Below are 14709 nucleotides of genomic sequence, written 5' to 3' on the forward strand. Positions count from 1 at the left end.
AGTGCTTACAACTCCAGCGCGAGGTTAGAGATAAGAAAGCTGCAATGCAGAGAAATTGACTTGCTCACCCTCAGAGAAGCACGGAACTGGATTTCCAGTCTTGCGCTCTATCACTATACTGAGTTCTCTGCTTTGCTTCTTATGAGCCTACCTTAGGAATCATTAAAAACTTTACAGGCTATGTATCATATACACTGACCAGCCTTTGTACCCCAAAGAGAGCTCAAAAAATTCCGAGCAAGCTTTCGGTATGGTTTGAGGAGAGAAACAGAGGCCGTTTGTTTATTTAACAAATAAACATTCATTTATTTAGATGTTATTTTAGAACATACTGAAAAATGCTTTCATTAATCACTTCCGTAAGGGGAAAAAGAAAAACAAAGTGCCGAGAGGTTCCTCATCCTTATATCAAAGCATCTAGTTTATGCAGTTAGCTCTCAGGGCCAAAAAAGACATTATTCAACTGACAATGCAATGTCGTAAGTCAGGACTTTCTCCACATTCCCTCGGCGCTGCCCAGGCTCGTCACAGGCTGGGAGGAGAGGGGACCGTGTCACAAAACAAAACGTCCCGGACTTTCTATCTGCTACCCACTGGGAAGAAAGTCAGCGTCCATGCCATCGTCACCTGGCTGCTCATGTAAACAGGACGGAGAGCTTTATCCTTTTGCTTTCCTTTTCTAATGCGTGTGATTTAGCTCCCGAAAGTAACAGAATGTCAGCCAGTGCTGAGGACGTGCTGCTGGTTCTGAGAGGGGCGGCAGGGCCGCTGGGGCCGGGGGTGACCCCAAACCCCCCAGCCCCGCCGGGTGCGAGGGCTCTGCCGGGCGGCGGCTGCTTCCCCGGGATTTTACCTGAGGAACGGTGAGATACGTCTGCTCCAGGGCACACGTCTCCACAGCGATTAACCGAGCTGTTTTTAAATGGAGAAATACAACGTTTCGATGCGTAGCGGTAACTGACAGGAGCTTCCCCTGAAGGGTCTGGCAGCCGGGGCTGGCACCAGGGGGGGAGCGCGGCCCGGCGCCCGGGCACGACGCGCGGTTCCCCGGGGGGCTGAGCGCGTTAACGTGCCGCTTCCACCAGCCCGGCCCGGGTGAGGGCCGAGGGCTCTGCCCGGCAGCGCGGCCCGCCAGGGGCTCCCGGGGCACGGCCGGCTATCGCCCCCCGCCCCGCCCGCTCCGCGCCACTTCAGCGGAGGGACCGCGCTCGTGTCCCCCGCCGTTCCGCCGCGCTCCACCATCCGCTCCTAGCAGGTCCCCCAAATGCACAAGCTACCGGGGGACGCTGCGGGCCTCCGCGGGAGGACGGCCGGGCTGAGGTCGGCTCCCTCCACCGCCCCCGCCCCCTCAGCGGCGGCCTGCACCGGGGGCCCGGCCGCGGGTCCGAGCGCCGCACGCTGACCCAGCGCGCCCGGGGTGAGGGGGGCCGCCGGCCACCCACCGCCCGCAGGCTCGCAGCCGCACACAGCGCTGTCCCGGGGCGGTCGCACACCGACCGCCTCCCGGCGGGGACCTCGGCGGCACCGCCCGCTCCCCTCAGCACCTCCCGGGCCGCCCCCCGCCAGGCGAGCAGCCCGCCCCCGCACCTGCCCGCCCCGCCCCCCGGCCGGGCAGGCTCCGCGCCCCGCTGCGGGGGCACCCACCTCGCCGCGTCCCCGCTCCGCCGGGCCGAGCCCCAAGTATCGCGGGAGTCGGGCGCCGCCGCTGCAGCCATTGGGCGGCGCGCCGGAGGAGAGGCGGCGGCGGCGGCGGCGGCAGCGGCAGCTGACGCGCGGCTCCCGACCCGGCGAGGCAGCGGTGCGGAGCCGAGCCCGGCGCAGCCTCGGCCGCGCCTCGGGGCCGCTGTCCCGCCTCGGCGGCCATGAGGAGGAGGAGGGCGGCGGCGCCGCGCTTGGCCCCGGGCGGGCGGCGGCGCTGCTGAGCGCGGGGGGCGCGGCTGTGGGGCTCGGCGTCCCGCCTCAGGTAAGCGGCGAGCGGCGGCGGGGGCGCCGGGCGGGGCGGGATGGGTCCTGGCCGCACCGAGTGCCAGCAGCGGGGGTCGCCATCCCCGCCTCAGCCCCGGTGCCTTTGTCAACTTTGCGCGGCGCTGGCGGCGGGCGAGCCGCCCGCGGCGGGCCGGGGGCTGCCGGCGGGGCCGGGCTGCGGGCGAGGCGAGCGGGCTGCCCTTACCCCGTTTCCGCCGCCTCTCCTGGCGCTCCCGGGTGCGGCTTGGGGCGGGGAGAGCGCTTTAAGCAGCGGTAAGCCCGACCTGAAGCGCCGGCTCTAGTCGGCGATGGCAAACTGTGCTTAAACCCGCGTCCTGGCGTGCAGCTCTCTCCCTGACGAACTGATGCCGGCGCTGGGGGGAAGGTCGGAATACCGCTGGAGAGCCCGAGGTAGGCTGTGCTGGTGGCAGAGGGGGAACAGGGGTTTGCGCTGTAGATCCGAGCGGCGGGTTCCCGAGCTGCCCGGCAGCCCCTCGGCGCCCTCAGCCCGGGCTGTGCCGGCGGGGCTGGCTGGCTGCCGGCGGCCCTTTCGCCGGGGTGTAAATGGGCCAGCCCGGGTGTAATTGAGGTTTTGGCACAGCTCTTTGGTAGCTAAGGTTTTTCCTCCGAACGTCATAAAGTTAGGATGCCGAGTGTTTTCCCGAGAATTGGGTAAAAACTTCTTCCGAGCTGAGAGAAAATAAAGTTTATTTTACAGTTCTGCTAAGGTATTTTATCAGTCTGGAATAGTAAAGAAAAACCCAGAGCTGCTAGAGATGCCACTATTTCCTCTTCGTTGCAGAATGAAAATGGGCTGAGTATTTGGGTGCTCCTGGCTGACTGGAAATAGTTAAGAGGAAAGATTAATGAGAGATTAAGCCGTGCTCAGAATTACCCGAGGAAAGCGAGGGGCAAAGATTATTTTAACTGGCTGATGGCTGGACTTGGAGGAAAGAGATGAGGCCTGAGAGATTTTATCGTTTTTCAAGTAGTCTCTCTAAATTTTCCTCTGTAGTGCCCTGGGTTGATAGCAGATCTGATTACCAGCGATCTTGATGGTCTGCGTCCATCGCCATCGGTAAAGCCGTGCAAAAGTGCTGAGTCTGCAGACAGTTAAAAAACCTGGTGTAACTTGAAAAGTAGTACTTTATCTTTTGATAATCTTTTAGCTGGGCCTGTTACTATTAAGTGCATTAGGTTTGGGTTTTTTTAATATATATAGAGTGGTTATTGGTGGCATTAAACTAAGAGTGTAATATGGCATATTACATACGGGGTTTGGTTTTGGGGTTTAGAAGTGGTTTCTTTGCTGAAGCAGTATTCTAAGAAACAAAGCATGTGCGGTATCTTCCAATTTTTGTGCTCATACATGAGTGTTTAGTGTTTGCAAGTTCCCGAAGATGAGTGTGCACTATCAGGAGATGCTGATGCTGGTAGAACAGAGTGGGAAGCCAGACTCAGAGTCTTCTGTTTGTCTGCGGATGAGCTTTAAGAAAATACAAGTCTAAGTAACTGTGCCTTTCAGGCACAAATGAAGACTGAAGGGGAGGATGTAAGCCTACATGGTTCTAGGATTTATGACTGTTAACACCTGCCTCCCACCTTCCCCGGGAAAAGCTACGATTCCTCCTGAACTTTCATGAAGAAGAGGATCTGTTCCCATCACTCGTACCCCCAGGAACCTAGGTGAGAATAAGTTGTAAAAACGTTCCTTACCAGCCATAGCAAAAGCTTATGACCAGTTTATATTTGGGAATGTGGAGAATCACGTTGAGTTACTTTCCTTCTAATGTTAAGTGCAGTTGTTTTGGTTTGAGGCAAAATAAGTAGAGTACTACCTAACCCCACTGTCAGATGACAAGAAAATTAAGGCTGAAGAAGAAGAGCAGAATCACTTGGAAATAAGAAACTAGGAAACCTTGTAATATTTTTCTACATGAGACACAATTCTAGTGGGTTTTATGCATTAGCAGGTGAATTCAGGAGAATAATTTTCTTGGAAACATGGGAGAATTGACTTCCATTTAACTGTATATAATTTCTATGAACATAGGAAAATATGGTTTTTTTTAAAGATGCAACATAGTGAGAGCTGTGCGCTTCTAAGAAAGCTGCTTTCTTCAAAGACTTTGAGGTGAGGGGGGGAAGAAGATTGGACAGTGCATATTCTACTTTAGTGATGATCAGTTTTGAGTTGAGTAGGTATGATGTGACAGCTTATTGATTGTCAGAAATGGCCCTTTTTGATATTCACAAACTTTGCTTTTTTCAATACTGTTGTTCTGTTGGATTGGAAGAAGTGAGCAAGTTCTGATTTCCCGGTGTTATAAATGAGTTCTTTTGGCCTTAGTATTTAGAAAAAAGAATCAACAGGTCCTTCTCTTCACAAAATAAGTGAAATACATGTTTTTGTATTGATTAGTGTTCCTTGGTGGGTATGCCCTGCCAGCTGATGTGTGCAGGAACGCCTCACAGTCGTTATTTGCTTGACTGATCTTCAGGTTTGTGTTGTCAGCTCCTGATGAGTGCTGTGCTTGACCTTTCTGCACTAGGACAGCAGGGTGCTGAGGGTGGGCTTATGCCATGGCCTTGACCTGCATGCCCACAGGCATAATGCACCCAGAAGGTCACTGCCATTTTGGCAATGCGGAGTGGTAAGGAGTCACTCCTAAAACAGGACTTAGGTAGGAGGCTGTTACAGAAGGCAGTGGTTGTTTCTTTGGCGATGCTCTGGTTCCAGCTGTTTAAAGTTTTGGGTTTGTAGTATTACCTTCATGTGCAAATATCAAAAAATCCATTTGATCAGCAGGACTGGTGCAGTGTGAATGTTCGGTTATTTTTCGGTGTTAGCGTAGATGAGTGTGTTGGCATGGCTGGGGTGGTTGGGCAGAGTCCTGTGTCTCCGTAGTGTGTGTTGTCTGTGCTGGTGAGGGCTGGCCAGCCATGCAGTTGTCGAAAGGTTTGTGGGGCAGTCCTCTGGTAAGTGGCTATAGCTGCTCGGGCTATGTTCTTCCATGGATACTTGCCCTGTAGCTTTTCTCCTGGTTGTCGTGTCACTGCCTGGCTTGCTCCAGCATTTTCTTTTTGTTTGAAGACTAGAAAACTGGTCCTGGGTGGTATCTGTCAAGTCGTCAATACCACTCAAGTACTTGTTACTTTTTAATTTCACTGGTATGTGGGAGAGCACCCACCATCTGAAAACAGAATAAATATAGTCAGCTTAGTCTGCTAATTAGCTTTGACAAGGTTGTACAGCAGCTTGCAAGGGGGATACCTGCCTATCACCTGGTTGGGTGGTTGGTGTAGGTTAGAGAGATGCCTGCTCTGACAGTCAAGATGAGAAGAAACCTGTGAGGTTGGTGAGCAAAGTACCCTGGTGTGTTTATGTCTGTTACTAGATGGGCTGCACTTTGGGAGAAGAATGTGGCTGTATTCTTTTAGTTGATTTTTTTTTTTTCAGTTGGCTTTATGTTTTTGGTGCTTTGTGCCAACACACCAGTAGAAACAGCCTGGTTTTTAGTACAAAGTTAGTATCTGAAGGCATGGACTTTAAAGGAGGGAGTAAACCCAGATTAATTCTTCACAAATTTGCCATCATTTGCAAGTGGGTGGCTTACAGTGAGGTGGCTTTGAACAGAAAAAGCTTTTCTTGTCTGGATATCGGGGATATGCTGCTTTGAGGTATGAATTCTGGGAGAAACTGGTGCTAGTCATTGCCCGACTCTAGTCTGAACAAAGCCACGCAAAATAAAGGGTAGGCTTTTATTACAAAGAAGTTTGGTTAGATGAATTAATAAGTCTTTTCCACTTTAATTTCTGAGTCACGGAAATGCATTTTAAAATGAAGAATAGGTCTATTATTAAATGTCAAGCAGCCTATTTCAGGAAAGGAGAGAGGGGGAGAAACTAATTCTTAAAACAGAGAACACTGGATAGCTCTAACTAGAGATACCCGATTTCCACACACCCCCCGCCTTCCCTTGTCTTACTAAATGTGGAAGAGCTTCCTGTATTGATCTTGGAGATGGGCAGTTTCAGCATTTTAAGTTCTTCAGATAGCTGTAGGTGAATTGATAAACTGCTTATGGTATTAAATGATGATTCATGTCTTTTTGAGAGTATAGTGTATATTAAGGTTTGGTTAGATAAATCTAGCCATAAGGTTTTTTTAGGCAAAATATATTTTAAATAATTTTATTTTAAAATTAAGTTATGCCTCAGAAAGATAGGGTTGCAAACCTTAATAGTTCTTAAAGCAAGCTTGCCTCTTCAGTTTTTTAATGATGATTACTCTTGTAGCAACTCTGATAAATTTAATTTATAATGCAGTGTGGCATGTTTTGCCCAAAGCTTAAGCAGTGGACTTTAGCTTGTTAGATCATATCTCATGATATCATGGTGCTAGTGTGCATGGATGCAGTTCTGTTTTAGTAGAGTTTTGTCAGTTCATGCTGGCTAATTGCCATTCGGTGCAGTACTGCCTGCGTTGGACCCTGATTCTGCAGCAGAGATTGACAAAAATAATAATGCCAAATCTTTCTGTGACTGACACTTAAATATTGTTGTTGTCTGTTTTTACTCTGGCAGCTGCAGTGAATCACAGGAAAGCTACGAGAAACAGCCGCATTCATCCTTTGATTTATTAGAGGTGAAGGCTGGAAATCTCAGATTTCAGTTGAGCTGAACTCTGGTCTGCCTTCCTTAGGTGTGAAAAAGACATATGTGATTGCTCTTATTTCTGCTCGGGAATTTCTTCCAGCAAACTTCTTTCTGATTACTGTTCAGCTGACCTACCCATCTTTTGCAGAAGTCTGATCCGAATGGCTCTGACAGAGCAGATGTGTACTATAGATTAGTTCTGAAGGGTTGAAACACTACTTTACTGGAGGGCTTTGTGGATGCTTTTACTACTGACTTGCATTCATTTTTTAAAAATTAAGTATTCTGCTGCTATCACGAGCTCAGTGTTCATTAATATGTACATCACTTGAGTGTCAAATGTTGCATTATAACAAGGATTTGTCAACAGCAGTAATTTAATGTCTGAATTAACTGCTTCATAAAATGATCTGGTATTCTCATATATAGTACTGTTGTGGTCAATACCGTAACAGTAGCCGTGGCCATCCTAAGGTTTCTGTTTCTTTGCCTTTAGCCTAAATTCTTTTAAGTATGTGTGAGAGGAACACTTGAAAGGCTGTGAATTGAGATGCTTGCTAACATACAGAGATGTCAAACAGGATAGATTTCAGTGCTGACTGAGGTGTTAAGTTGCATACATTAAAAGGATGGTCTACATGACAAATAACAGATTCGCTAGAAAATGCAGCATGCCTCAGTTAAATAATGAAAAGTCAGGAAATTACCACTGGAGTCGTAACAGTAATGTAACTCCATCCACTTACTCATCTTTCTAATGCGCTTGCCATCTGAAGGCTGTGTACAGTAATGGATATGTACCCCAAAAGGTCAACCAAGGCAGTTTTCTGTGTGTCCCCCTGCCAATAGCGTATTTTTTTTTCTCCTCGGTACTCTTAGTTTAGAGGGGTATAAAGGAAGAGAGGAGAAGGAGGGGTTCTGTTTGCTATGCAGAGGTATTGGGCAAAGTCTCAGTGGAAGCGTGTAGCTGTGTACGGCGATATTTAATCAAACCTATACTATGAAACACTAACACAAATAACAGATTATCAGGAATAGGCGTTTTTGATCCCGCTTTTCATCTGTGAAGTGTTGCACCCATGACATGTGCTACTTAACTGCAGTAAGAACCGTGATGTTGTCTGGAAATGCAGCTCAATTCCTTGTCCTCTGAGAAATCAAGCTGCTGTAGTGGCAGTGCAGGTATCTCTGGGGTGTATTTTGCTGTTCCTTTACTGCTGTCGTCATCCTCTTGGTTATCTTACAGCATACAGCAAAACTTGTGTAAGTGTGTACTGAGCAGGAGGCAGGAGCAGGCCTCCTTTTCCTTCTCCTGCGAGTCAGGCTTCAGGGTGCTAGTGGGATCCCCGGGTGTTTTGTTACCCTCCGAGGTACTGCCCAGTACGTCCCCTCTGCTGCCAGCCTGTCCCACCTAGCCGCCGGTCCCTGTGGGCTCTGCTCTGGGGAGGCTGAAGGACCTGGGAATCACTTGGCAGCAGAAAAAACCCAAATCCCTTCCCCTCCCTGAGAGCAGACCCAAAACCTCCTGGCAGTCTGGAAAGCCAGGCTGGTGCTGTGAGTTACATGTGCTGCATCTGGTGACTGGTGGGGAACCAGGGAGCAGCTGGGCAGCTCTTGGGGGGGGCTTTTGGCAGAGCCTGGTACCCGGGGGAGCAGCCCCCCCAGTTGCTAGGCAACTGCTGCCTGATGCTGTGCTGCAGCAGGCTGTAGATGCATGCAGATGTGGCCACATCTGGCAAAGGAAGGAGGTGTAGTGTTCATCCTCACCTCCTGTGCATGTTCCTATAATACATGGTAGATTAAGCTCCGTTTTATCAGGACCTAGCTCCTGTGGGTACTTCGTGAAGCCTTTATGGCTAACATTGAGATCAATGTTGACTTGAGAAGTGATGCTCAGCTCTATTTCAGATTTCATTCCATTAGAAACTGTTCTGTTTTGAAACAGTCCTTTCATACAAATAATTTGCAGTTTGTATCCTTTCTTATCCAAGCCTCTAGTTGTCATTGAGTCAGTTATGGTGTTACCAGGAGTATAGATGGCTAACTCAAGTTGCTTTGCACAGGTTACAGTCTCACAGGTTTGGGAGATCAGGTTGAAGTCAGGGTGGTTTTGATATTAATTTGGAAGATGTAATCACAGTTTTAGGACATAGGTGGACTCTGGGACTCTATGCTTCCGTATTAAATCAGTAAAAGTGCTGAGTGATAAATCAGGCGATTCTGATTTTCTTCAGAGAACTTTTGTAAACGGTTTATTTCTGTCTTGGTCAAGAATTAGGACACTTAATTCGTGTTGAGTCTTAAGAGTGGGAACAGATTAAGGGGCCATTCAAGGATGTGCTCATACTGATTTATGAAAATGGGCCATTTGAAAATGCATGGAGATAAAATTCTATTACGTTTCTTCTGGATACAGGTTTTGCATGTGGTGCTTGAAGCACTGCTGTGTTGGACTTCCTCTTACCCCCATCCCCATGTTGCTGCTATTTACATCGGGAGTCCACAACAGAGCCTCAAATTGCCACAGGTTTCACTAATGAAGTGTGAAGACAAAAAGCAGTTGGAGGAAACCTTTGGTCTGTGAAACAGGTGGATGGTCCTTAAAGGAGCTTAGATCAAGATGATCAACAGGCACGTTGATACAAAAAGCCATGTTCAGTGCTTCAAAAAGGTGTTATTCTGGCTAGAAGCTTTCAGTTAACACCTTAGATGAAATTTTTATGTGCAGCATATTTGCAGTTTTAATACTTCTAGTCCATTAATTCACAAGACATGAAGATTATGCTCATCACTTAACAGACTGCTCTCTCCCTTAGGCAGCTTTCATCTTTCTTTTTCTGTAGTGGAAGTGTTGATGAGCATGCCCAGGGACAGGCTGGAGCTGCCTCTTGTGGGGTGGATGCTGATCCTGGGGTTGGAAGGGAGGGATGGCTTTGAGGGGTGTGGATCCAGGCAAGTGAGGCCTAGGGGCTGATCCCTTTTCAGCGCTGGTACAAAAATACTGGCTCAAGAATTGGGGCTTTTGTTGAATCAGTGCACTAACGTCGGCTACATGTCAAACTTTGAAGAGTGTGACTCCAGGAGCATCACCAGGGGAGTAGAAGTGGTAAATGATTTTCAGAAGTCTTGGCCTCAGTCTGTGCTCCCATTGTTCCTACAGAGGAATAATATTTTTTTTTTTAATCTCACAGAGATATTGTGAAAGTGAATTAAATCTTTTGAGGCAACTGGATAGAGTAGTGATGAATGCCATGGCTTTGAGCCCCTGAGAAAATTAAACATTGTTCATTCTGTGCATGGCTTGGCTGGTATGAAATAAATAGGGCACGGGGCTGTGTGGTGAGTTACAAGAAGAAATATGGAACAATGGCTTTGTTTTACCAAATCTGATCGGCTGTGTGCAGTCAGTGAAAGTGGGCTCTGCAGGGAGATGTTTTTTTTTTTTAGTACATGAGAAAGGCAAGTCAAGGTTTTTGCAGCTATCTTTAATTCTGCCAGTTTTTCAGAGCTTGGATTTGCAACCTCCATAACATTCTCATACCACAGCATTTTATTGTGGCGGTTTCAGGAAAGGCTGGCAGTGCAGATGATTTCTAAATTTGTATTCTGTTTTCCATTGTAAACCTCTGTTTTTATTGCTTATAACACTGACAAACTGCAGGTTTTGGGGGCAGGAACTTCCCTGGCTTTGTTGCTGCTAGATCCTTGTTTTAAATTAACTTTGTTCTTAGGAGTGGGTAGCTCAAAACCCCAGCATCTTTACCTTCCTCCTCTTCCTGCAAACCTTTTACTCTATATTTTAGAAAAAAACCAACAAACCTCTTCACCTCTTGTGAGGTCTGGAGGAGGGACTTTGGGTTATAAGAGTAGCTGACGTAGCCAGCATTGAGAGGTTCCTTCTGCATGTGGTTGTTGGTGACCAAAGTACCTTGGCTGCTGGCACCCAGTGTGGCTGCGGTGCTGGCTGGCTGTCCTTCACAGGTACCGCTCTGGGCTGCTGTGAGCTGGGAGAGAGCCGAGCCCCTTCAGCTGAGCGTGGGCAAGAGGAGAGCCAGGCTAGGAGGGGAAAGGCTGAGCTGAGCAGAAGAGCTTGGCCTTTGGAGAGAAACAGGTATTTGGAGGCAAAGAGAGAATCAACTTCTTGGAAAAGGAGACTGGGGGTAGGATTAAGAGGGGGAAAATGGGTGGGGAAGAGCGTAGAGGACCCTGACTGGGTGTTTGGCAATACCTGAATAAGGAAACATTAAAAACTAGTAATGGACCTTGGGAAGTGAGAGGAGAAGGAGATGCTCGACAAGAAAAGACCACCTCTCATTCCATTGCAGCAGTGGTGGGGTGGGAGAGCTGGGGACAGAGCAGGCTGGGAGGTGGACTGAAGGAAAGGTGGGAAAGAAGCAGCAGAGGGGCAGAGGAGCCCCCGCTGGGAAGCTGAGAGCAGGGGGCATGGGTGGCAAGGCTGGACGGGGAGCGTGGCCGAATGCTGAGCGCTTGGAGTGGGAAATGTGGGTGACGAGGTCATAATGCACATGTGCTTCAGGGATTGCCTTATGCTGGCCAATTCTGTCTCTTTGTGAGTTGTGGGGGTTTTTGTTTGTTTATTTTGCTTTGTTTTGAGTGCTTGAACTTTTTCAGTGGTCCTCTTACATAGTGCTGGTGTTTTCGTTGTGTGATAGAAATTGAGTAGTACATGTTCAAACCATGCTTTCGTATGCTTGCGCTCCAGGTACAGAGTAAGCAGGTCAGTGGTTCCTGTGTTTGGGAGGAAGATGGAGAAACTGTTTAGTGTGGTTCTTACCATAGCCACAACTCTTTGCTTAAGTTTCTTATTTACTGCTGTGAAATCCTGAAAAGGCGGCCAAAAGCATGCTGCTGTTTTAATTTTGATTGGGTTTTGGGTTAGTGGCAGTTGTATCTAGTTCTTGGTTTAAACCTTTGCATTTGAAATTTTTTTAAGACATATTATTTACATCATCTCCTAAGGAGTTGTAATATAAAGCATTTATGGGAACAGAAGAGTATTCAAAGTCCACAAACATATTGGCAGAAACATAGAGATTTTGGCACAAGTGTCCCAAGATTGGTGTGAGGTTGTCCAGACCATGAGTGAAATTTTTTGTTATCTATTTTTGTGTTATCTGAAATTGGAGAAGGAGAACTTTGCTCCTATTTGCCTAGCCCTAGCTTTTCAGGTATTTTTTTTTTTATTTCCAATATTTGCTGAAAAATGCAATGTTGGCTAGTCAAGATGAGCGTGATTTTTTTTTTTTTTTTTTTGTGCAAATGTGAGGTTAAGGCAAGGGAAAGAAAGGGAGAGGGGAGATATGTCCATCTTGAAACAGAGCTAGGTTACAAAAAATATTCCAAATTATAAACTTTTATTAAAAAAAAAATTCATCTGAAATTATTTTTTCAAATTCAACTAAGGAATTTGATTGAATAAAAAAGATCAGTTAGCCCATCTTGGTGATTTATTTGATCTGTGGTGAATTATCCCATTTGGAATTCAATATGCATGGATTTTTTGCATATTTTATTTTTTCAAATGAACCTTAATTGAAATATAAGCTAATTTGAGGATTGTTTGCGGTGGAGTTGGGTGGTGGGAGGTGGAGTGTGGGAAGTCTGGAGCACATGTGGGAGCAGTTTAGAGTGAGCAGTGCCAGAATGGTCACAGATGGTGCCCAGTTCTGGTGTCCACCAGGCTTCATATGTGCCCAGAGAAAGGGCTGAGCTGCTCAGCCTGCCTGTGGCTGGGACAGGGAGGGTGGCTTTCACCAGGAGACCATGCAGACAACAAGTGGTCCCTCTTCAGCCATTTGATCTTTAATTCCTCATCCCACATGAACAAAGCATGGTGTTCCAGCAGGTACCTCTGAAGAGCGAGCCATCTTCTCAGTGGGGCACTGCTGGATTCAGCGGTGGGGCTGAGCCTCCACTGTATGCCTTTGAAAGCTCCTTCCCACCCCAAACAGAGCATGAGTTTTTGAAACTTGCATTCCAAGAAGAAAACCACTGAGTTCCTCCCCAGCTGCCTGGCACTTACCTGCTGGTCAGACCTCCTACAGGCATTGATGTGTAACTGTAGAGGCTGCTCAGTTACAGTGTCTGCTGGTGGTTTTTCTCTGGGTAATGAAATACTTTAATTTCTTCCTTAAAAAAAAGAAAAAAAGTGGTATTTGTAGGACAGGGAGAGTAGAAGGCTTGGTTCCTTGCTGCTAGTAATCCTCATTTTGTAACAAAGCAACCCAGATGAATGGTTAGAGCTTGAGGCCAAAGGCATCTTGCAGCAGGCTGCACTGCCTGTCCCTCACAGTGAGACACTGCATACACAGGAGCGCAAGTACCCTGATTTACCTGGACTTTAAAAGATTAAAGTGAGTGTTATTATTTTTTTAAGAAAGGAGGAGAATATTGAATCTAAATGTTAACTATTGTAAAATAAGAAGCTCACCGTCATTGCTGCTAACTTTGTAATAGCCTGTTGCACTGCCTTTGTTCAGACACCTGAAAGCTGTGCGGCTAGCTAACGCATCGTAGCAGACTGCAGTGGTTTCTGTGCAGACTATTTGTTTAAATACTGCACAGAATTGGGAATAGAAAATTCTTTTCCAATCGCCCATTGATGACTACTACACTTCTTGTTTTAATATAAGCGGGTAAACCTCGGAACTGATGAAGAAAAAAATTCTTCTGTATTATTAAGAGCTTGGGGAGGAAGTGCCTTTGTATCTCAGCTGGTGCTGAACAAATAACTATTCTACTCGACACTACAAAAGCCAATTACAGCCACCATGGTGACAGAGACTGCGTGGGGAGGGTTAACACTTCAGCTGTTTTCTCCTCTCTTTTTTTTCTAATGAAGATCTCTGTTAATTTGTTTTTTCTTTGTAATTTTCTTCGTATAATTAAGCTGTTCTTGTTGCCTGGCATGAAAATGAATTGTGCTAACCTGAAACACGTAGTCCTGAGCCTTGAAATTTTAAATCAACTGGCTGTAGATCACTTCAGCAAGAAAAAGAGCTATTGGTTGTGTTTGTATTTAAGACAGATGGAAAAGTGTATTAATGATTACATAGTAAAATAGCACTTCAAGAATAATTTGAAAAACTGTATATAAATAATTCAGTCTCTTCTATCTCATTGGTTCAAATGAGCTGTAATTAAAACGTAATGTAAGTTTCTTATATTTTGGAAATACTTAAAATGAAAGCAACCGGTTGCGAAAGCTCCCTCAGCACTGTGTTCTACCTGGTATGCTGCTTAAACCAGAAGGTAAACTGGCCTAGCTGTCTGATTCTCTTCTCCCTGTGTGCTGTGGGAGTTGATGTGGCTGTGCTTCTTGGGGAGATCACTTTGGGAGGGACAGAAATTCGTTTGACTAGAAAGTAACGCAGCGGGATGAGGTAGTGTGGCGAGAGTGCGACCATGTGTAAAGAAAGCCAGGCCAGGAGTGAGTTAAACCAGGAAAGCTACCAGCTGTGATGTTGCTAGATAGAAAAGCTGAGGGGTTTTCGGAACTACGATAGAAAAGTGTTGTGTATGAAATCACATTTAATTAAGGTAGGTAGGTTAAAACGTGGACAAAATTTATGAGAGCTTTTTTTAATTGTAAGAAACTTCTTTATGTCCTAGAAAAGACAGTCAAGTGATAAGGAATTTCTTCTCTTTTCTTTTATAGGCACTTGGACAGTTACCCAGCAGTTAGTGCTCCAATAGTACTTTGGGAGCATGGCCGCAGCAGAACTCCCAGTCCTGACGTTGAATGCAGCTTATAATGGTAACCGTAAGTCTTGAATATGGTCGTCTAACTTACAGCCCTGTGCTGGGCGTAGATACGGAGGCTGTCACACCTAGCTTTTGTTGACCAAACTTTCTGTTGCAGGCAAGAGCCTAAATATGTTTGTGACTGACTGCAGCGTACTTTTGCAAAACATCTTTGGTGATAGTAAGGTGGTGTTCAAAATTTTTCTGCAAGATAAAAATTAATTGGCTTTTAGTGTTCAGAGGCCGTATCTAAAATAGCCTTTTAAAAACGTTATTTGAGGAAAATGAAAATTTCAGTTTTCTTCCTTAATATATGTCAGA

General features: G+C 46.7%; 2 protein-coding genes across 7 annotated transcripts in view; one reads left to right on the forward strand and one right to left on the reverse strand.

The window, feature by feature from the left end:
• Nucleotides 1-316: 316 nt before the first annotated feature.
• On the reverse strand, nt 317-3041 carry LOC129785011 (sterile alpha motif domain-containing protein 1-like). The gene is made up of 4 exons (XM_055812138.1): nt 3010-3041; nt 2171-2208; nt 1645-2010; nt 317-912 (listed from the first exon to the last, which is right to left on the reverse strand). Exons 1-4 carry the CDS (start codon nt 3039-3041, stop codon nt 680-682), a joined length of 669 nt encoding a protein of 222 aa, XP_055668113.1. The 3' UTR covers nt 317-679.
• Nucleotides 1657-14709, forward strand: part of GALNT13 (polypeptide N-acetylgalactosaminyltransferase 13) — a 158486-nt gene continuing 145433 nt past the window's right edge. For 2 of the 6 annotated variants that reach the window (XR_008748585.1, XM_055813015.1), the window contains exons 1-2: nt 1658-1963; nt 14303-14401. The gene's annotated coding sequence lies outside the window, so the exon portion shown is untranslated. Of the gene's footprint in view, nt 1964-1984; nt 2377-3560; nt 3652-14302; nt 14408-14709 lie in introns of those variants that run through there. The other 4 variants (XR_008748587.1, XM_055813016.1, XR_003552159.2 and 1 more) reach the window with 4 other exon arrangements.

This window comes from Falco peregrinus, chromosome 8 (genome assembly GCF_023634155.1).
Source record: "Falco peregrinus isolate bFalPer1 chromosome 8, bFalPer1.pri, whole genome shotgun sequence".
Lineage (NCBI taxonomy): Eukaryota > Metazoa > Chordata > Aves > Falconiformes > Falconidae > Falco > Falco peregrinus.